Source organism: Staurois parvus, unplaced genomic scaffold, assembly GCF_062004578.1.
Source record: "Staurois parvus isolate SC_StPar_1 unplaced genomic scaffold, SC_StPar_1.0 ptg000080l, whole genome shotgun sequence".
In the NCBI taxonomy this organism is placed as follows: domain Eukaryota; kingdom Metazoa; phylum Chordata; class Amphibia; order Anura; family Ranidae; genus Staurois; species Staurois parvus.
Window position 1 is genome coordinate 4,751,167 of NW_028317876.1, and position 23,758 is coordinate 4,774,924.

General features: G+C 41.3%; 1 protein-coding gene across 2 annotated transcripts in view; it reads right to left on the bottom strand.

The window, feature by feature from the left end:
- The window catches only part of LOC149469160 (plasma kallikrein-like), a 115,161-nt gene that overhangs the window by 52,981 nt on the left and 38,422 nt on the right, over nucleotides 1-23,758 (bottom strand). For both annotated transcript variants that reach the window (XM_089669581.1, XM_089669582.1), the window contains exons 7-11: nucleotides 21,067-21,226; nucleotides 18,944-19,053; nucleotides 14,037-14,196; nucleotides 13,198-13,310; nucleotides 11,695-11,875 (exon numbers count right to left, since the gene is read on the bottom strand). In XM_089669581.1, the coding sequence (XP_089525707.1) occupies nucleotides 11,695-11,875; nucleotides 13,198-13,310; nucleotides 14,037-14,196; nucleotides 18,944-19,053; nucleotides 21,067-21,226 (724 nt within the window). The remainder of the gene's footprint in view (nucleotides 1-11,694; nucleotides 11,876-13,197; nucleotides 13,311-14,036; nucleotides 14,197-18,943; nucleotides 19,054-21,066; nucleotides 21,227-23,758) is intronic.

Genomic DNA, 23,758 nt, shown 5'->3' on the forward strand with positions numbered 1-23,758 from the left:
AGGGAGACTTTTTTTAATTGTTGTAATATGTCAGTATCTAATCACATCAACACTTTGTATAGATCTTTATATTATTGAGTTGAAGTGCTACATTGAGGATTATTATTGATTTTCTGTTTACATTTATTGTTATATAATACATCATGTTGAAGCCACTCTCTTTACCCTAGGGCAAAGAGAGTCTGATAAGAAGAACACTATGGGGTGGTTATTACATTTGTTTTAAGGATTATATTCATCTGATTATTTGTATGGACACTGGGTGGACTGATTTCATAGAATATTATTGATTTAGATATAATGTCTGTTTGATACTTGATTGGGAGCATTGTGTAGGGAGACTTTTTTTAATTGTTGTAATATGTCAGTATCTAATCACATCAACACTTTGTATATTATTGAGTTGAAGTGCTACATTGAGGATTATTATTGATTTTCTGTTTACATTTATTGTTATATAATACATCATGTTGAAGCCACTCTCTTTACCCTTGGGCAATATCAACATTGTGGCTTCCAAAGTTTAGACTAGCATTCACAGATAATGAGAATCCTATACCTCGATTGACCAATTTGTTCTTAGTGCTAAGTAAAAATAAACAAAATGGTACAAGAGATGTGACCTTGTAAACAAAGGGGTGGGGTAAACCCAGTGACATCAGTGACCAAATATGAACATGACAGTAGTTGGTCAATTATGTCACCTGGGATCCCTATGACATCAGTGACCATATATGGAAAGCCTGCCCTTTGCTTACATGCAGCTGCCAGCTAGGAAGTTACCATTTGTGGTGAGCAATTGTTGGAACTGGATGAGTCGGTGGGTAAGCGTGTTTTTTTCTTTTTGGCGGGGCATCATAACAAGGATCAGTATTGATGGACAATGAGACTAATGATCGGTTTACATTGTGGGATATATACTGAGTTTTTTTTTATAAAAGACCTGTCAAACTGTGTGGTTTAAATTTACTGATTATTTTTATTTTTTGTGAGGAGCATGATGTACCCCTTATTCATGGCATGAGGGGGACCCCATGCCATACCAGATGAATACATCCATACATTCAAATCCACACACCTGAAATCCCTGGCTCAATAGCCTAGTTGGAGATACACCACTAGTTGTAAGGACACCAGTGACTGCCTGCCTTTTAGTTTAGTCATTACCTAAACCTCCAAACAAACAAGATTCAGAACTAAACCTGGAGCTTAAGTTTACTAATCATCCCCTACTATCTCTCATGATGATTTTCTCTTCCAAATAGTTCACAAATGCATGTATGCCTTACGTCTGCATCTGCAAGGGTTACTTTTGTATAGCTATTTCCAAATTGAAAATCTCAGTTTTTCATGAGTCATTATTATTTCACTACCTCAAATGTCTCATTTTCCTGCCTTCCTCCATAGACCCCCACTGAAAATCACAATTATCACCAGTCTAAGGCTCCGTTCACACTAGTGTGATTTTAGATGCCACCTGAGTCACACAGAATTGTGCGACAATGGAAATTACATTGTTTTCAATGGTGCCTGTTCACATCAGTGCAACTCGTTCCTGTACTACTTTGGTGCAATTCCTGTGTGATTTTGGCCCCATAGAATATGCAAACCACATCCAAGTTGCATCACACTGAAAATCAGATACGGCAGTGTGAACCTAGCCTAAAACATATGATATTTTAAGGAGTGACAACTTGTGATTATCTGTGTGCACTGACTTTTACACCTTTACACAAATTATATGCCTGCAGTAAATTTAGTTGATACATGGGACAAAGCTTTCAGTGAATTATAAAATGTTTTGATCATTAAAATCAGCAAATACTGTAAATAAATGTATTAAAAACAAATAGGGATGAGGCCTGGGTTCTCCAATACCATAGGTTTGATGCAAAAACCTGAGAATTCACCAAACCAAAGTCTTAATAAGCATATTTCACTACCTGACCTTTGAACTTAGGTTGTCTTACCTGGAAGATCCAATATTAATGAACTTGTTATGTGTCAGTGGCCACACTATGGACAGATGATTTCTGAGCAGCCACTTGTGTGTTGGAGACATATTTGCCGTACTGTGCTATATTGAAGTATGATGGAGAACTCCTCCCTCTGCATCCAACCTATGCTCACATTTTTAGTACTTTTTGTGTATGTCAGCAACAACTGTAATTGCTGTTAAGCTTCTGGCCAATACCTTGCAGTTTTTTTTTAGTTTTATTTATTTGTTTTGATTTAACATTCAATAATATTTTTTTCTGTTTTCTGTTAGGTTTGAAAAAAAGGTCTAGTGTGTTTAATGTTTTAGGGTTTTTCTTTTAGGGGAGGTATATTTACAGAGACAGCAGGGGGCAAACAGGTTCTGCAGGACACTGGCCTGATTGTGCTGTACCATTCAACACAGAGAACATCTGCCTTTTGTTCTTGAGAGTGGGTATTCTATACAGCCACAGCTGACACAGAAGGTAGTTGATTAGCTGACAAAATCTTTTTCCTCCTTCAAGGAGAAGAGTAGTCTGTTGTTCCTCTTCCTCAATCCTGCCATAGCCCCCCCAAACTGGCATTGAGGAGTCAGCAGAATTATTTGGTCACATGGTCACTAACTTTCAAATGTTGTGGATGTAGAAAATACTGCAATGACCATAGAAGGAGGGGACATTAGGCAGGGAGCAGCAAAGGGCAGTGATGTTCCAGCACCTGGAGCTTACTACAGTGTGGGATGAATGATAAGGTAGCAGACCCTCTTTAGCTGCCATGGATTGGAGAGATGGAAAGCTCAGAGAGGCAGAACAACAGTGAGGGAGGGTTTTTAACAGGGCAGGGGCAGCTTCCAATGGACTGAAGGGAGCAGCCATCCTGGTCTCCCTAGTGGCACTATTCCACAGGTATAAGCTACTGCGATCCTCAAGCCCAACCCACAGTGCTCTGCAGTGTATGGGCCACTGCCTGCACCGTATTGGCCATGGAAAGTTATAGCCATTTTGGTACCACATGCGCGTGTAGCACTACCCCCTTAAGGTTTGCTTAGTAATTTCTGGGTCAATCTGGACCTCTTTCTGAAAGCCCAACCTTTGCTAACACCACTGTACTCTTGTGACCACAATAAACCACAATAATAAAATGGATTTACACACAAGGTAGTATAAACCAATATAAAGTTTATATTGGCATTGAATGTAACTTGGTCAAAAAGAACAGAGTAACATGGGTATCTGCAGCAAAAATAATCACTCTTGTCAAATTTTAGAAAAAATAACAGCATTCACAGTGAAATACCCATAACTGTTAGCAGGCCTGCTTTCAGAAATAATCTAATGCCTCCAATTTGAGGAGACTGTTGAATTCCCAGTAAGCAAGAACAACTATCAAACAGGTAAGCTCACTGTGGGTCCTCAGAACTAGACAGCAGGGATTAAATGTGAAGTGGAGAGAGCTTTCATTTATAATTGATCAATGTCCCTTTAAGAATACTATGAATAGTCTTCTGCGTGCTTGTTGGGGCCCAGTTGGAATGAAGTTGGATTTGGGTGTAAATAACAGTTCCTCAAAATGGTAACACAGAAATAGTGAGGAGGATATGAAGGATGTAACACTTTGCCTTGTGCTGATAGTGATTTAGTGTAAGGTCCCCTTTAAGGCACTATATAAAAGGCAGACCTGAAGCGGTGAAAGGTAATAATTGGCATAAATGTCTTTGGGCAAGGACAATTTTCTCTGGACATCAAAGGCTGAGGACAATAGTAATAGGGATCCTGCTCTCTTCTGGAAAAGGGAGCTTGCTGTTTCAGTTGGCACTGCTATGTTCTGATATGTAATTGTATAATGAGACTGTGATGCAGATGTTTCCCAACAGGAGTGGCTGGGAGGACTAGGCTGCAACTTGAGGCAATTATATGTAATGTTCACAACTATATACAAGTGGATAGCTGGGGGTGATTAAACTGTCAGCGTTCACTTGATTAGTGAATATTTGGATCTCTCTCATCTGATCAATATGGCTCAGCAGCTTGTTGCGGTCAGGCTTTTCTGGCAGATGAGGGCCCCACATAGACTCTCTGGTTCCAATTTGGCATCCCGGCTGGTCTCCTGCTAACAGATAGGATCGCTGGACGATGTTGCAGGGCAGGCAATCAGCAGGCTCTTTCCGCTCCTTCTTCCTCTCCAACTCTGGCTCTGCAGCCTAGGTTAGCATGTCAGGCATCAGCACACTTCCGCTTCTTTCCTCCACTCTACTCTTCTCCTCCCCCAGCCTCCCGGGCTTTGATATTTTTATGCCCCCACCCACATGCTACCTCTCCTGAAAATGCAGTCCCTGAGTGCCCTGCTCACCATTCAAGTCCTGCTGTTCAGCATACAAGTTCCAGAGGGCTGTTATGCCAATGGGAATAACCTTGGATGGCAGGCTACTGCATCTAATGTCCATTTTAAAGTACTGCATCTAACACCAGTTCAATGGGTTACACACGCACTAACACATGACTCTGCACCACAGAGCTCCTTAATAGGACATGTTGACATCAAAGGGCCCGCATGCCTCCTCCACCTCATTCCCTACTTTCCTCAACATCTGCAATAACCTCACGTTACAGGAAGGGATCTCTCACAAAAGCTTTCACAGGTTTAGAGTGTCAAGCATGTGACAGAATCAATGGATCGTGCTGAGAAAGGTCAAGTGAAGTCTTAAACCTCTGTAAAATTCTTATACAGTGGGGATCGAAAGTTTGGGCACCCCAGCTAAATATTTGTATTAATGTGCATAAAGAAGCCAAGGAAAGATGGAAAAATCTCCAAAAGGCATCAAATTACAGATTAGACATTCTTATAATATGTCAACAAAAGTTAGATTTTATTTCCATCATTTACACTTTCAAAATAACAGAAAACAAAAAAATGGCGTCTGCAAAAGTTTGGGCACCCTGCAGAGTTAATATCTTGTACTGCCCCCTTTGGCAAGTATCACAGCTTGTAAACGCTTTTCGTAGCCAGCCAAGAGTCTTTCAATTCTTGTTTGAGGTATCTTTGCCCATTCTTCCTTACAAAAGTCTTCCAGTTCTTTGAGATTTCTGGGCTGTCTGTCACGCACTGCTCTTTTAAGGTCTATCCATAGATTTTCAATTATGTTGAGGTCAGGAGATTGTGAAGGCCATGGCAAAACCTTCAGTTTACGCCTCTTGATGTAATCCCCCATGGATTTTGAGGTGTGTTTAGGATCATTATCCATTTGTAGAAGCCATCCTCTCTTTAACTTCAGCTTTTTCACAGATGGCATCAAGTTACCATCCAAAATTTGCTGAAATTTTATTGAATCCATTTTTCCTTCTACTCGTGAGATGTTCCCTGTGCCACTGGCTGCAACACAACCCCAAAGCATGATTGATCCAACCCCATGCTTAACAGTTGGACAGAGGTTCTTTTCATTAAATTCTGTGCCCCTTCTTCTCCAAACGTACCTTTGCTCATTCCGGCCAAAAAGTTCAATTTTAACCTCATCGGTCCACAGAACTTGTTTCCAAAATGCATCAGGCTTGTCTATATGTTCATTTGCAAAGTTCAAACGATGATTTTTGTGGTGAGGACATAGAAGAGGTTTTCTTCTGATGACTCTTCCATGAAGACCATATTTGTACAAGTATCTCTTTATAGTGGAATAGTGTACCACAACTCCAGTGTCTGCCAGATCTTTCTGGAGGGATCGTGCAGTCCAATGTGGGTTTTGAATTGTTTTTCTCACAATCCTGTGAGCTGTTCTGTCTGATATTTTTCTTGGTCTTCCAGATGTTGCTTTAACTTCCACTGTTCCTGATGATTGCCATTTCTTAATTACATTTCGAACAGAGGATATTGACATCTGAAAACGCTTTGCTATCTTCTTATAGCCTTCTCCAGCTTTGTGAGCATCAACTATTTTCAGTTTCAGTTTTCTAGACAACTGCTTAGAAGAACCCATGGTGCTGATTGTTGGGGCAAGGTCAGATGAGTCTGGGCATTTAAAACCTTTGAGCTTGACATCACCTGGTCTTCCCAGACGATGATTGAGAACAATCCATGACACTGGCAGGTCTCAGATTTGCAAAGGGGGCAGTGCATGCTATAAATTCTGCAGGGTGCCCAAACTTTTGCAGACGCCATTTTTTTGTTTTCTGTTATTTTGAAAGTGTAAATGATGGAAATAAAATCTAACTTTTGTTGACATATTATAATAATGTCTAATCTGTAATTTGATGCCTTTTGGAGATTTTTCCATCTTTCCTTGGCTTCTTTATGCACATTAATACAAATTTTTAGCTGAGGTGCCCAAACTTTCGATCCCCACTGTACATGCACTTTCCTTCTCCAGCAGTATCCTTCCCAAAGTAGATGACTCTTCCGAAGCTGCTTGAGCAAGAAAAATAATGTCACTAAATCACCTTCATTCCCAGTGTCTTAATGCCAGCTTGGCAAAACTGCTGGATTTGTAATTGCTTTCATTCCCGCTTTTGAAGACAGCCCCCTTGCAAGATTTTATGGTGTGTGCTGAACCAAAGTAGCAGGTATTCACCATTGTTTTGCCCAGAAGACCATCCCTGCCGTCCATCAGTATGTGGAATGTAATGTGTCTGTGTCGCTGGCCACATTCCCAGTGGCAGGATATACATGACCATGTGGTCCAGCAAGCATGGCACATTGGGTCAATTTTCTAGTGACTGGGAAGAAAATAGGCACGCTGCAGGAATTGGTGGTTTGTCTTGTCTAATTGATGACAGCACAGTCACCTGTACCAGCCTCCTCACTGGCCTCATTTTTGGACTCTTCTGAATCAGCAGTCAACCCTTAGCTCCCCAGAGCATATGCAACATATTGTATTGCAGTTTTTCTGGTTGAGGAACAGGAGCCTTACTGTGACAGAGTTGCTGGCATCTCTCCAGTCCCAGGTGGGAAGGTTGCTGACCCCACTCCATCTTCAGACAGGCACAGTTGTGTGTGATAATGGAACTAACCTCCTGGCCACCCTTTGCGTGGAAAAAATTACACATGTAACTTGCCTGACAGATGTCCTCAATCTAGGAGTGCCGTGGTTCATCATGATGTACCCTAGCTTTCATTTTTCAGTTGTCCCACCTTGTCAGTGTTTACGTAGCAGAAATACAATGCCAACTTCAGCTGCCTGCTAACCTCCTCATCTGTGACACTCTTGAAACTCAATATTGACCATGCTTCAGAGGCTGCACAAACAGCAGCAAGCCATCATTGGGTACCTATGCAGTTATGATACAGGAGCAGGCTCTGGGGAGACAAGTTTATTTTCATCACATCAATGGCTCATCATTTAGAATTAATGCAGGATTTTGACATCTTCTGAAGAGGCGATAAAAATGGTGAGCCACAATGTGGACAGGGATTAGTGGTACAATCCCTCTCGTGATTCTATTGATGCATACATGCTGCAGTCTGATAGACTGGGCACTGGAAACACAGCAGCAGGATAAACAGAGCTGGTCTCAGAACCAGACAAATCTATTTCCTGCTGCATCCTTTCCCACTGAGATAATGGCAGCAGAAAGCAGAGTAGAAATACAAAGGATGCTGGCAGTGATGAAGAGGAGGAAATGGGACATGCTTTAATTGGGACATTTCACCTCTCACAGACTCCAGAATATGTTCATAGGTGAGTCGATATTGTTGAGGACAGTGTCTTCCTCAGTGACACTGTGGACATGGGGTCCTCCACTGCAGGCAATTTGTTGTGAATGGGGTTTTTAATACTCCAATGCCTTAACAAAGACCCCAGGATTCAGGTCATCAAAAAAAGGGACCATTATTGGCACTATTGGGTGACCACCCTATTAGATCCTTGATACAATGGTATGGCCAGTCTACTGCCAACATCCCAATGGGAGCTCAAAATGAGGCACGTTGAGGATGTGCTGCATAAGAACCTGTTTGCCAGAGCAGCAGTGGAGGAGGCTGCCTCAGTTATTGTTTTCAAAGTTTTTGTAAACCACAGCAGCCAGGCTCGGCTGCAGGAAGCACTCACAGGCAGCACATAAACCACAATTGCTAGTTTCATTAGATCCAAGGCTCATGCAAATACTCTAATAAGTGAGGACTCTATGAATTATTGGATGTTCAAGCTTAGACCATTATCTAGAGCTTGCACAGTTTATGATGAAGCTACTGGCTTGCCTTGCAGCCAGTGTTCAGTCTGGGAGGGCCTTTAGTGTGTCAGGAGATTTTGTTATAGAGAGACAAATCCACCTGTTCCCTGACAGTGTGGACTGGCCCAATAAATTATTATTATTATTATACGGATTTATATAGCGCCAACAGTTTGCGCAGCGCTTTACAATATAAGGGAGACAGTACAATTACAATACAATTACAATACATTTCAGTACAGAAGGAATAGGAGGGCCCTGCTCGTGGAGCTTACAATGTAAAGGAAGGGGGAGGTGATACAAAAGGTGATAGCTGTGGAGGATGATCTGGCGGAGGTGATTCAAGTACAGTTCTTAGGTGGAGGTGGAGTAGGCTTCCCTGAAGAAGTGAGTTTTCAAAGATCGCCTAAAGGCAGACAGGGTGGGGGCTGACCGGGCATGCTGTGGTAGGGAGTTCCAGAGGATGGGAGAGGCTCTGGAGAAGTCCTGGAGGCAAGTGTGGGAGGAGGTGATGAGGGAGCTAGAGAGGAGGATATCATGGGAGGAACGGAGTGGGCGATTTGGGCGGTATCTGTGGATGAGGTTGGTGATGTAGCTGGGGGCAGTGGTGTGGATGGCTTTGTAAGCGGTGGTTAGTATTTTGAATTTTATACATTGGGTTAGTGGAAGCCAGTGGAGGGATTGGCAGAGAGGGGCAGCAGTTGCTGATTGGTTGGTAAGGTGTATGAGTCTAGCAGCAGCATTCATAATAGACTGAAGGGGGGATAGCCTGTGTAACGGTAGACCAGTGAGGAGGGAGTTGCAGTAATCAAGGCGGGATATAACCAAGGCGTGGATAAGTTGTTTTGTGGTGTCATTGGTCAGGAAGGGGTGGATTTTGGAAATGTTCCGGAGGTTGAGGCGGCTGGATTTAGCCAGTGAGTGGATGTGGGGCCCAAAGTAGAGGTCAAAGTCTAGGATTACGCCTAACACTCTGGCATGAGGGGAAGGACCAATGGTTGTGCTGCTGATCTTAATGGTAAAGTCATGAGTGGGGGATCGGGGAGGAGGAAATATTACAAGCTCAGTTTTTGAAAGATTGAGTTTGAGGTAGTGATGTCACATCCATGCTGATATGTCGCTTAGTAGATTTGTGATACATGAGGAGATTGAGAGGGTGAGCTGGGGAGTGGAGAGATAGATCTGGGTGTCATCAGCATAGAGGAGGTATTGGAAGCCATGGGAGGTTATCAGTTGGCCCAGGGAGGAGGTATAGAGAGAGAAAAGGAGGGGCCCAAGAACAGAACCTTGAGGTACCCCAACACTGAAAGTGCGCTGAGAAAGGTAAGAGGAGAACCAGTATAAATCAGTATTGGTTGACCAAAGACTAAAAAAAAACCTTGCTGTTGATGCTACAGGCTATGCATTTAATTGTCATTCCCAGACTCTATTACCAGCTGCTGCCACCTCCACTGGCTTGCTCCCTCTGAAAAAGTGTCACACAATTTTTCCACAGCTGCCAAATTTCTAATATGTGCAACAGGCTCTAACCTTGAGGAGTGTTGCACCTCAATGTTGCAACTTTTCCCAGTGCTCTGGCTCCTGGACCTCAGCTGTTTAATGTTTTCAGCAGTATAAATTCTGTGTTGTGTCTTATTCCTGTGCTCCAGCACTGTAAAGGTACCACACAATGTTTCTGCAGCTGGACCTCAGTAGCCAAATTTCTCATGTTTGCTGCAGGGTAAATTGTGCTTTGTCTCATGTTTGCTCCAGGACAGCAAAGGTGCCACACAATGTTTCCACAGCTGCTGAATTTTGAATATTTGCTGCAGGGAAAATCCTGTTTTGCATCTCAAGGTTAAAGCCTATTCCAGTGCTCCAGCATTCAAAAATATTTGCGTCTTTTGTCTTTAGATAATACTCTCTAATTTTGGCCTCAAGCTGCTTAAAAACTGTTCAGCCACTGAACATGTCTGCATATTGTCTCTCAAATAATATACTCTAATTTTTATTACATGATAAGATAATTTTGGATATATGGGTATGGGAGGAAGTTTGGGAAATGTGAGGTTGTGGTTTTAAAGTTTTTTTGTTTTAATATTTTTTAAGACAACTTTTAAGACAATGTAGTTTGGTACTGCAAAGAAAAGAATCTCACAAACTATATTATAAGCTGTTTAGCCACTAGCCAATTTGTAGGATGTTGAGGGCTTTAGTTTTATTTTTGTAAGCTTTCTTATAGCCTTTAGATCTGTTGTAGCTGATACTTTCTTGGGTCATTTCAAGCCTATTATCGCCTGATAAAAAAAAAAAAATCAGGGATTGCAGCCAAAACTACTAAATAGCCCTTTTTCCAAGTTTAAAATGAAACAGATTGGGGTGCTGCTGCTGTATTAAGGCCAAGTGAAATATAAAATATAAAAAATCAATAACACATTCAAAATACGTGATGTCAGAATACTGTGTCATTGATGCAGTCTTTGAAAACAGTACTGTTTTTTTAACACAGTCGCTGACACCAACTGTGGATAAACACTGCTAAAACAAAATAGAAAAAAGGTCCAAGTGTCTCGAAATTCTGGCCCATGTAAGGCTCACATTATGTAACATTGCAAATTAAAGACAAAAATAACATGTTTAACAGTCCTAGAAAAGATACTGAAATAACCGATCCCTTTCTACCACTTCATTTCCTCTGAAGTTCTAAAAAGTGACCCTTGCAGAACCCACAGGAGTTTGCTTTAAATAAAGGCGATTGAAGTTTCTGTAGAAAAAAGGTACTGGATCAGGTCAAACCACATGAGATTAAATTATCTTCACGAAGTTTCTTTAAAGGGTGTTCTTCACAGGTCAAAATGGCACTTAGAAATAAAGAACTAGGCTGAACATAGACTGCACTTTTTAGATCCGTACCTCCAAGCAGAAATCAAAGTTAGCGAAAAAAAAAGTGAGCCACATGACACAGCCTAGTAGCCTAAAAACGCCTAAAGAAAAAAAAGTATGTTCTTTCTTTTTATCCCATAAATTTATATTGATCCTTACCAAACAGTGTTTTTTAGAAAAGGGAAACTGTGTACAGGGTCCTGAGATTTTGTACAAGCAGCTGCTTTCATATATATAAAAAGAAAAGATCAAGACATTTTCTGAAGTGTTATTTGCATATTCTCTTAGGACTTCAATGATTTTTATACAGAAAAATAATTAGTTTAGGTAATAGCATAAATCACATTTTTAAAGAAATCTGCTGCTAAAAATAGCAGACCCTGCCATGAAGTAGTACAGAAATGTAAGCATCTGGTTTAATATTAAAAAACTATTACAGTAGCACCAAAGAGTACCTGTCACTTTGTCCATGTACAGAAAAGCAACAGGTTCTCTTGTTTGGACTGGCATCCACCCCCTCATAAATACCAAGTATTTTCAAGTATACGGGGTCATGGTATGCAGTAGTTGGGTTTGACAATTGAGCCTGTGACATGTGGGAGGGTAGAAGGTCATTAGCCATGTGTAAGCTCCCTCACTGAAGCCTGTATAGAATGTAGTTTATAGCAATATATAGCAGTGATTAAAGAATATTACTCACAGGTGCACACAGTGGGCAGCTGTTACTATCCATTGCTTGCTGATAATAGATCCACCGCATACATGTCTGCTGTTAGAGGTGTCTAGCTTGATGTGCATGCTCACTTGCCATGGCCATTCCCCTTCAGAACTGTTTCTTCCACCTACAATTCTGTTCTGTACATCAACAGGTTGTCCACATCCTGAATAAGAATGGAGGAAAATTCTAAAATGTTATCCATTATCTATTATACATTTAAAATCAAATTTGTATTGAACCAAAGGAACAGAAAGGAAGAGAATTAAAGCTAATTTAATCCAGTCCACCCAAAACTAGTACTTGTCTTTTGCATAGATACTGACACTTTGATTTCCCTCTTATATTTACATCTCATTAGAACTCTAGAGGATACGTTTTACCACCTAAATTCCCAAGGGCACTCACTCTATTGTGGTCATAGCAAGGGGGCCTCACACCACTGGCTCCTGCTTCTGTCAATCACAGCCAGTAAGGAGGGAGTGGTGGGCAGAGTCAAGCCACACTCTGTATGTCTTATGGACATACAGGGGCAGGTCCGGAGTAAGCACACATGAGTGCCGCCAGAGCAAGTAGCTTGGTTTGGAGGCACTTGGCAGGGGGGTGGGGCCAGGAGTGCAAGCGGGGGACCCGTGAAGAGGAGGAGTGGGGCTGCTTTGTGCAAAACCATTGTACAGAGCACGTAAGTAACAAAGCTTTACAGCCACTTAAGGGTACCTGAAGTCTTTAAAACAGTCTCAACAATGGCTTTCAGCAAGGTGGAAAATCATTTTGATTATCAGCTATGAGCAAATTTTTTTTTACCGAGGATGTCATTTATAGACTATTTTTTCAAACTATATGAAAAATCTTATGAAGCCAAGGTTTATTAATACCAGTGCTACACTCATATTTTTGTGTGTAAACCTGATGGTATAGTTTGTTACAGAAAGTTAGATGCAAAGTGCATTCTGTAAGCAGTGCATTAATTAGGGTAGTACTACGAGTTCTGCAGTTGTAAACCTACTATAAAAACCAGTGTATTCTGATGGCAGGAGAGTATCCTAGCTATCACAATACAATGCTCAGTGGGGAGGATTCCCCCATCCACATCAAATGTGTGGAAGGAGGTAATCTGGCCAGTTTTTTTTTGTTGAACGAAAAAATTGTATCAGACTTTTCTGACTTTACTGGCTGCAGGCTTGTTCTTTGTTGGTGATTCACTAGGTAGTGAAGTCTTGGGAACTTTAAAAACAACTCAGCAATAGCTGTTTCTATAATTCCTTGCTGACTGTTTTTCTATAATTATTAAACTATGTGTTAATAGGGGGTGATTAGCTCACTTAGCTCGCAGAAACTTTCCATAGCTTCCAAACTCTTTAATTAACACTAGGTAGTAACACTAAGAATGCTTTAGACCGCCCCACCCCATACTGTATCTTCCTTAAAGAGTTGTTACCAAACCCACCCCATCCAGTTATACCTTACCATGAAATGTATTCATATTACCTCCAACTGTTCTGCTCTGGCACAGTCTCATTGAGAATCCTGAAATCCCTCCTTTGCTATGTTCGATTGCTGTTGGTAGCCCATTAGAAGACATCTTTAAATAGCATTTGCATCTTGAGGAAAAAAGATCCATAGACACCATGAAGACTGAATTCATATAAAAAAGTAATATTTATCAAATTGCCAGCACGGGCAAGGATCCTAAAAGCCAAAAACAATGTGATTCTTATCTTTATTTTTTTCCAATGTGAGAAAAATAAAGGAAAGAATTTGAATGCTAAGGACACTTTTTTTCAGTCACTCTGAGTGAGGGTTATGCGTTTCTTTAAAGCTGAACTCCCAGAAAACACCTAAATGCACCGATGACATACAGTACATATAAGGGGGCTATTTTGCCGGATGAAAGGATTGTTTTCCTGTCCATCAAGTACAGGGATTTATCAACTCTATCATATAGCACAGCCAGGAGGTTTACACCACTATTTCTGTTACAGATATAAACTGTACCAGGGATGCAAAGGTGCCCTCCTCCACGCCACCTGCTTATTGGATAGTGAAATAGCAGCAATTGACTGATAAGATCATCTATTTATTTTATTTTATTCTTCTGTCAGTATGTTCCATTTTAGTACATTTTAATAAAACGCACTTGATTGGACCCTAGTCTTGCACCTCTCATTCTGTATATGACTGCTGCTGTATGAGGATTGCAAGATGCTGGTGCAAGTCCAAGTTCAGTTATTTCATTAGTCACCCTTAATTTTAATTAATACCTGGCTGAAATAATGTGTGTCATTATCTGCTTGGAATTCAACTTTATTATAAAAATGACTCCTTACTTGTTCTGGCTGCACTCTGATTGAACCGGTCTATAGGTAAAGAACTGACAACGTATGTTGTTGGTGCAGAGTTGCTGACAATTTTGTTCTCCGTTGACTGCTTCTACATGCAGGTCAGTGCCGACAAAGTCTGCATTGGAGATGACCGGCAATGGGCAAACTAGAGAGAGTAAGATACGAAAAATAAAATGTATTTTTGTCAAAATGCAGTAGAACCATGGGACTGTTAAGTCTGATAGCAAATGATATACAGTTTGGGATTAAAATAACCTGTTCTGTGTTTACAAATGATACAAAGCCATATAGTGGGATAAAGATATCTCAGACATACAGGCAGACTTGACTGCATCCATTGGTTGTGCAACTACATGGCAAATGAGATTTAATATTGACAAATGTAAAGTTATGCTTTTTAGGAGGGGGGAGGGGTAAAAGCATGCATGCATCATACAATCTAGGAGAGTATAACTAGGTAATTCAAAGATGGAGAAGATTCTGCGTGTATTGGTAGATCAGAGATTTAATAGAAGCGAAAGAAAGAGAATGAATCTTACCCCAAAGAATTAGTAAGACCTCATCTTGAACAATCCATTTTTTGTTTTGGCACCAGTTCAGAGAATGTGGGTATAAGAGAAACTAAACTAATAAGGGGTATGGAAGATCTTAGATATGAGGAATACCAAATGTATTCTACTTTTATTTTTTACATAAACAGACCATAAGTACATTTTAAACAACAAAGCAATACTCTCACCTAGAAAAAGAGGTTTACATTATGGAGGGAGACAGTACAGTCACTTCACTTCCTCAAACTCAACCTTTCCAAAACCAAGCTCTTAGTATTCCTCCCAGCCCGTGCCCCTCCCCCGACTTCTCCATCAAGATCAACAACACTACCAGCAGCCCCACCCCTCATGCCAGGGTACTCGGTGTAATCCTAGACTCCAATCTGTCCTTTCAGCCCCAGGTCCAATCACTGACAAACTCATGTAGACTTCACCTCCGTAACATCACCAAGACACGACCGTTCCTAACCCCGGATACCACTAAACAACTCATTCACCCCCTTATTATATCACGCCTTGACTACTGTAACTCCCTCCTCACCGGCCTACTTCATCGCAGGCTATCCCCACTCCAGTCCATCATGAATGCTGCTGCCAGACTCATCCACCTTACTAACCGCTCTATATCTGCCACCCCTCTCTGCCAATCCCTCCACTGGCTTCCAATTGCCCAACGGATAAAATTCAAAACACTAACACTGACGTATAAAGCCGTTCATAACACTGCTCCCAATTACATCACCGACCTTGTCTCTAAATACCACCCAAACCATACTCTCCGCTCCTCGCGAGACCTTCTACTCTAGCTCCCTTGTCTCCTCCTCCCATGCTCGTCTCCAGGATTTCTCAAGGGCTTCACCCATCCTCTGGAACTCCCTACCCCAAGCTATCAGGCTATCGCCTACTCTGCTCACCTTTAGGTGCACTCTGAAAACCCATCTCTTCAGGGAAGCCTACCCTGCCCCCAGCTAATACTGGAATCCACTACTCCTCTTCCAACTCCATCCCCCACAGCTAATTACCTCTTGTACCAGGTCCCGGGTCCTTAAGGAAAAGGATGAAATCCTATGCATACATTTCTAGTTTTTCCTCTATAGGGCTCACACGAATTCTCGCCTCCTGATTAGAGTGTCTGATTGCCGAAGCAACAGTTTCCATCATTAAGTCAAATAGGGCAGGGGACACCCCTGCCAGTGGTGTCAATTGGGTGACCCTGCCCCCTTGTGACATCATCATGTGCTGTGATTGGCCTAAGCATTGCTCCTGAACTGTGGTCAGGTGCATTGCTTTGGCCAATCAAAATGCACTGGCAGAGCGCACTGCATTGCGGGACGCCGAACACAGGAGTAGCTAATGTTCAAGTCAAACTTACGTTCGACGCAAACATCAAGCCCACGTCTAATCACCAAGTGCAATGTAAAGCATCAGATGCAGTGGTGTAAAGCACACCGCCACTGGACTCTAGAGCAGTGGAGACATGCTCTCTGGATTGACAAATCACGCTTCTCTGTCTGGCAATCCAATGGAGATGTCTGGGTTTGGCAGTTGCCATGAGAACAGTACTTGCCTGACTGCATTGTGCCAAGTGTAAAGTTTGGTGGAGGGGGGGTTATGGTGTGGGGTTGTTTTCATGGGTTGGGCTTGGCCCCATAGTTCCAGTGAAGGGAACTCTTAAGGAGGCAGCATACCAAGACATTTTGAACAATTTCATGCTCCCTCCTTAGAGCAGAGACTGCGAGCCAGGCCTTCTTGTCCGACATCAGTGCCTGACCTCCAAATGTGCTTCTGAAAGAATAGTCAAACATTTGCATAGACACACTCCTAAACCTTGTGGACAGCCTTCCCAGAAGAGGTGTAGCTGTTATAGCTGCAAAGGGTGAGCCAACTCAATATTGAACCCTACGGAGTAAGACTGGGATGTCATTAAAGTTCATGTGCATGTAAAGTCAGGCGTTCCCAATACTTTTGGCAATATAGTGTATCTGGCTACTTATATTCATAACTAATAACTAGTGATGGCCCAAACATACCTAGCTTCAGATCAGGACAGATTCAACAAACTTTACCAAAATACGAATGCCAAATTCAAACCCAGTTGAAGTCAATAGGAATTTTAGAGATCAGTAATGCTCTTTTCCTGGCTAATAGGCAAAGAATTTTCAAATAAATGGCATGAGGAATGGGTACTATAGTAGAGGACATGTACCATTGCAAACATTCCTTTTTTTTTTAATTCCATTTAGAAGGAAGCAGCAGTTTTAATAATGCTTAAAGTGAAACATTAAAAATGCTAGATTCTTTTAAAAAATGCCTGAGGGAAGCTTAAGCTGTTTGTAAAATAACACATCTGTCTGATGTGTATAGCCTACTACAGCAAAATTCACATTAACAAAAAAAAAGGAACCATTTTAATTGCCTGTAAATGACAGCTCCCTGCCATTTCATTTTGTTTGTAAACAAAGCAACTGAGAATTCCCTTAATCTATACCAGAACATATCCTAGATGAGAATCTGGTATAGATATTGATGGAAAGCCTACAAGAAAAAAAAAGAGAGAAACAACATGGGGTTCTTGCTAAAATATATACACCAGGCCATTAGCCTTGATGAGAGTTAGGTAGAGGTGTCAAGGGGATCCCATGTAAAAACACAAAAAAATGTTTGTGGAGTCTATCCCAAATTCTATACCAGACCCAAAAGGTCTGGAATGGATTTTAACGGGGGAACCCCCCACAAAAAAAAAACATTGGATTGCCCCAGAACCCTATCCAAGTATGCAGCCTGTCAGTCCAGGAAAGGAATGGGGGGGAGGTTGAGTGTGCAGTCCCCCCCGCCCTCCTGGACAATACCGGACCACATGCCCATGAGGAAGGTGCCATGTTGATAAAGACAAAGGCCTCTTTTCCTCAGCCCTGGCCCACTGGTTGTGGGAGTCTGCAGGTGGGAAGTTTATCTGAATTTGGAAGCTCTCTTAAAGATAAGGGGGGGCAAATACCACTCCATGTAAGTAAGGGGTACATAAAAAATAAGTCCCCCAATGTAAATTCATTATCAATAATGTCGTCCAGTGATGTAAATCCTTGAAAATCATTGTGAACAACTCCCTCTGATTTGCCAAAAGAAAAACATTTTCTGACCCACCAGGTCCCAGATCCAGGAGTTAAATATAAAAAAAAGGACAAGATACCCTGGCTGTCATCACTGACCAAATAAGAACATGACAATATTTAGTCAATTATATCACTGGGGACTCCCCCTTACTCTTTCAAATAGGGGCCTGATTTCTGGGAACAACCTTATTTCTAAAGAAGGTTTCCAGATTCTGATAAGACCCTCAGTCGCACACCCTCACAACCACCAGGCCAGGGTTTTGGGGAAGAAGCCCTTGTCTCCCCATCAATATGGGGACAAGGTGTTTTTTCTGGGCTGTACCCTAAGCTCATGTAGGACTGACTCAAGAGGGAAGGGGGGTGCATACTTGTCTCCCCCCATTTTCTGGCCTGTCAGGCTGCATGCTCTGATGAGGGTCTGGTGGGTTTTAAGGGCAAACCCCAAGCATTTTTCTTGTTTTTGTATAGTATTCCCCTTAAAAATGCACAAAAGACCAAAGGGTTGGTAGAGAATTTGGTGAGCCAGACAGGGATATGTCACAGGCAGTTAGGATGCCACCAGCATTTCTAAATGTTTCACTTTGGCCTTTGGCCAAATCTCCGAACAAACAAAACCACTAGCTCATCCTTAGTAATGTACTGTAGATTAATAGTCCAGGAAGTATCCAGTTGCCCAAGTTTATCATTAAGGAGTTTTTTGTATGTTTTAGCAAATTAGGACATGCTTTATAAGATTTTCCTTGTCTTCCTCTGGATCGAATGTGAGTTCTGAGGATGCAGGTTTTTATTTATTTGTATCTTTTGATTTCAATTGATGTGTCTTGTTTCAACCTTAGTATGTAGCTAACATGCCTTTGAACACTACAAATCTCGTCATGCATTGTGCAAGTAGTTTTATATGAATTTTACTGCAAAAGTATAGAAGTGTAAATGAGGCTTGAGACCAAATACATGGTTATGAAGAGCCTCCATCTCAGCAGTGAGTCTGTAGAAGGTACTGGAATAGTCATTCTCACTAGCTACAAATAAGAATTAGTGATGACAGCAAAATGTACAGGAGTTCATTTTTCTGGCACAACACCAGGTCCAGGATAGTTTAAAAGAGTAACTCTTATGAACCATTTAAAGCCTGCTGAACTCTTAACGCCACCTAATTTAGTCTTCTCTGTTGTCTGTAATGCATTTTTTAAAAAAAGCAAAATTTCACCATATTATATGTTTTTTTTCATACCTGAAGGTCTGGTTTTACAGGATGTGAGACTAAAGCCTGAAATAGCATTGTCTTTGATGGATGCTTCAGTGGGTTGTCCATCTTTGGATGTCCTAATATAACAACGATTTCTAAGAGGGGAAAGGAAATGTATGTTAATGTTAAAACTCAATAAAACATACAAATAAAAATTTGCATACATCAAACAAAGGGTTTTATTTATAATTATTTCATTGGCACTAGCTCTACACATTACATCACAACAAGATGGCTTGATCTAAAATGGGACTCTCAATTACATAATAGTCTATTACCACACTATTTTGGTGTAGTGGAACACTGGCTAACTACACCTGCTTACAAGCCTAATGCCCATCAGCATTGGGCTAAGGTACTTTGGATGTAAGCCCTGCTTTTTGGGGGAACCTCTCTAAAAACACCCCCTCAATGCTGAAGAGCATGTAGGCTGTTATTTACTGCACATCCTCTGTTCTATGGCTATAGGGATACCAGTTTGTATGCCTAACACGCTGTGCTGGTAAACTTTGGCTGAAAGGAGTCACCGTTTTTAAAATTACTTTCTATTTCCAGTAAAAAAATAAATAAATATATATATATATATATATATATAAAGTGCTGAAAACATATTAAAAACATTCTTTGTAGGCAAAAAATCCACAGCTCCAAAGCAAACAAGCACTTTAAAATGTGTTCTCAACTCAAAGCCAGGGAATATTTTGAATATTGTGCAAGGTAAAAAAAAAAATGTGTGAATGCTGGCTGAAATTCAGAATGAATCTACATTCACTGCGTGATAAATAGAATAAATAGCACAGCAAAGCACTTTTCCATTACAGAAGCGATAATGGGTAAATCTCATTTATTACTTTTTTCACATGGTTGACTCTTGTTTGATGCAGTTTTCGACTGGGGAATCGGATTTGAAAAAGGATGAAAAATTGTTTTGAACATGGATGGAAACCACTGCGATAAATAAGAGTGAATGTAAAAAATAGATTCTTGAGAAAAAAAATGGGTGAATGTAAATGCCAATGATAAACACACCCCTAAGACTGATGGCTTTGTCTGTCTTTGGTAAGAATTGAAATGGCTGGATAGATTGAGTGTTTGCATATTATTAAAATAAATCATTACAAAATGATGTTTAATTCTTCTTTATAATGTGCTGCAAGAAGTCCATTAGAGTGTTTCGTATTCAGGTGTACCACCGCAGACCCCAGGTGAATTCTCCTCTTCACCCAATTGCCTGAGGGAATCCCTGAGCAAGGAGATCCCGATGCTGCCACTTAGAAATTTGCAGTGCCAGGCGAGGAGCTCATCAGGTTTCCCACTAGAATGCCCTCTCCCCTTATCTGGCCCAGTGGGTGTAAGATTACTCACTCAGTCTTCTCCTTGAAGCTTGTGGTTTGGTGGCTACCTTCAAGCCTTACACTGGGCTGGCTCCTTCTATGCTTCGCAGGCTGTCCTCTCTCAGGGGACGGTGAGGTTAAAAGATCCTCCTGTCCAGCAACTCTGCCTGTAGGTAGGCCCCTCCCTGGACCTCCTCCCAGGCTCCTGCATCCCAGCCTCTCACTCCATCTTCCACCTGAACTCTCCTGCTGCTGTGCAGGCTCAGTCATACTTAAGGGCTGTCCTGACCCTTATGCCAAGCCTCCTGCCTGGGGATTGGTCAAGATCCCTTAAGTATGCAGATCAGCCCCTCATCATCCCCACCCACTGCCTTCTAGAAACTTCTCAAGTCTCTAGAGAAGGGGGAGGTATCAGGGAACTGATCTGCAGAGCCCTGAGCCCTGACCTAAAATGACCTGGCTGACTTATATCCAAGCTGACTCATGCCCAGGCTGCTATCCAGTCTCTACTAAAAAAAACTAGCTAGCTCCCCCTGGTTAACTAGAGGGGCGCTACGCATGTGGTACCTGCTGGATCGCAGGGTAAAAATAAGAAGAATGAAAATTTAAAAAATGAATGTAGTCCCCATTTTTAAGAACTGGCAAGCTGCAATATGTTAATTTTAGTTTTTGTGTTTAATACTGCTTTAAATAGAGCTAATATTGACATCTAACTCAGGTAAAATAAAACCGTCACGATAAGTAATAAATGTCTCAGTTCTAATCATTACCAACCTGTTCAATGGTTCTTGCCAGTCTTTTGTTAGATATGTAAAAAATAAACAGTTTGGATAGAATGTACAAATCTTCTGACACATGTTTACATCAGGGGCAATCACACTTGTCAAAGTGTCTCCAGCAAATTCCAAAGTCTGAAACAGATCTCTTTGGCAATCTAAAAAACAAACGAAGTGGATAAAACCATTATTCTAAGTACATTTAAGGTATCGACACTGATGTTGAGGTCCACATAGGATGCACTAAAATCTGAACTCAAGGCAAACAGTTAAATATATTGTTTAAATACATACTGTATAATTTTGTTCTTCTACCTACCAAAATGGTTTGTAATACTTTCCAGACAATATTTTAAATCATACTCTTCTGTCTCACTAAAGTTGTACCTGGGAGGGGAGCAGTCCACCCCAAGTCCTATCTATTAAGGCAAGCTGCTTTGATCACCACTGGTCTTCCAGGCCACTAGGCTGATTGATATGTTTCCTGATGGTGTTTCTGCATAGTTTTGACACCTTGGACTGTACCAGAACTATGCAGATTTACTGTCAGAAAACATTTCAGTTGGGTGATGCCAGGGGTGTCTGCTCCATAACAGTAAGCTGAATGCAGGCCAAGTAGTTAGCTGGTGTCACTGTTTATTACAGGTTGGTAATGATTAGAACTGAACTCTCCTGCTGCTGTGCAGGCTCAGTCATACTTAAGGGCTGTCCTGACCCTTATGCCAAGCCTCCTGCCTGGGGATTGGTCAAGATCCCTTAAGTATGCAGATCAGCCCCTCATCATCCCCACCCACTGCCTTCTAGAAACTTCTCAAGTCTCTAGAGAAGGGGGAGGTATCAGGGAACTGATCTGCAGAGCCATGAGCCATGACCTAAAACGACCTGGCTGACTATAGGATGAATGTGTTCTGGCAGCCTCTGGTATCAGTAGGATGCATATTGTCAGCCTCTGATATAAGCTAAATTGTCAGTCTCTGGTATCAATGGGATTTTTTTATCTGTCTCAGTTATTGGCAGGCTGTTTATTATCAGTCTCTGGTATTAGCCAGATGTGTATTGTCAGTCTCTGGTATTGTTGCGGGCTGTGTTGTTAGCCTGTGGTGCTGAGGATGCATTTGTTTGGTTTTGGTTTTTGCTGGGAATTGTCACCTGTCTGGATTTAAATTGGACAGCCTGTGTTTTTTTAAAAGTTGTACACCTTTATTTGTTTTGTAGTGCACTTTGGGCACTTTGAGGACCATATTACTAAAATGTAGTCCCTTGAAGACCTGTCACTATCAAAACATGCCAGAAAAGCAGGAAGCCACACACTGACAATGTTACATCACAATGCATCACATCTAACTTTACTAAGCCAGACTAATCACAGGATCTTCATGATCAAGCCGATATTGGGTGAAATTTTGGAGAGGGGTGGTCCTAGATGGGCCATCAGGGTGCTTTGTCCGGCTTTGATTAAAGCTGAACTCCAGCTTTTGATACACTTTACATAGGTGTCACAGGATGTATTCCATCAATGAATACAAAGCTTCCTCTGACTGGCTGAGTCAGAGGTTGCGACATCATCAGCCTGCCTCTCTGACTCAGGCAATCAGAGGAAGCTTTGTATTCATTGATTGAATACATTGCTTTCTATGAGTGGCTGAGCTCTGCTTAGACAGATTCTACTGTGTTCCGGGTCTGAGACAAGAAGGTCTTGGCTTGAATCCAGCAAACAGTGCTGCATGTAGCCTTAGCCACATACAGTTTATGCAGCACATCCAGCAGCCTCACATATTAGTGAGGGACATAGTTTGTTTGGGCCAGCTTGGCCCAAACTATGTAAAGTGTACCAACAGCTGGAGTTCAGGTTTAAGTTAGATGCGATCTGACATTATTGGGTTTGACTTCCTGCCTTCCTCTGAGTTTGTGGAGCATGGTTGGGCTCTGTTTGATCAGCACCTGAATTTCTAGAGGTGAGAGTTTTATGCAGGCTTGGAGCAGTGGCATCTCTCTACATTTCTCCAAAAGTTTGCCGCCATTATTCCCACACCACATCATGGCTCATTATGTGTACTGACATTAATTCTTTTAACCTTTACTTTATTTAACATGCCGGCATTTTTATCAGGTTTATAGATAACTTTTTTTTTTTACCAAGGTATGTACTGTACATTATATACTGTATATTATATACAACATTCAGATAAAAATTCAGAAAATATTCACTGCCTCCATGTTTTCCTTTTATTATTCCTATTGTGCCATTATTACTTGTGTGTGTCTGTGTGTAGGAGGTGAATGTTAACAAATAATCCACCCCAGGTGTCAAAAAGACTAGGTAGACCACAGTGACATGCATTTCCTTGTTCATCATTTCAACTTTCTGTGTCACTTCTCATCTTGCAGCTTGTTTATTGGACAATCCCTATCACATTTGTGTGTTCAAGACTCTTACTAGCCAAGGGACAGTAAAGCTGGCTATACACTAGTAAATATTCAAACCTTTATGCAAACATTAATTTGAAAATTCTCATCGATGCATTTGATGGCATGATGAGTATTAGAGATGAGCGAAGAAATGAAAAATTCGATTCGACTGATTCGGCGAATTCGTGGACAATATTCGATTCGAGTCGAATAAATTCGCTGTGAATTTAACTTAAAAAAGGGTGTTTCTAGGCTTCAGAGAGACTTAATATTAGTGCAGA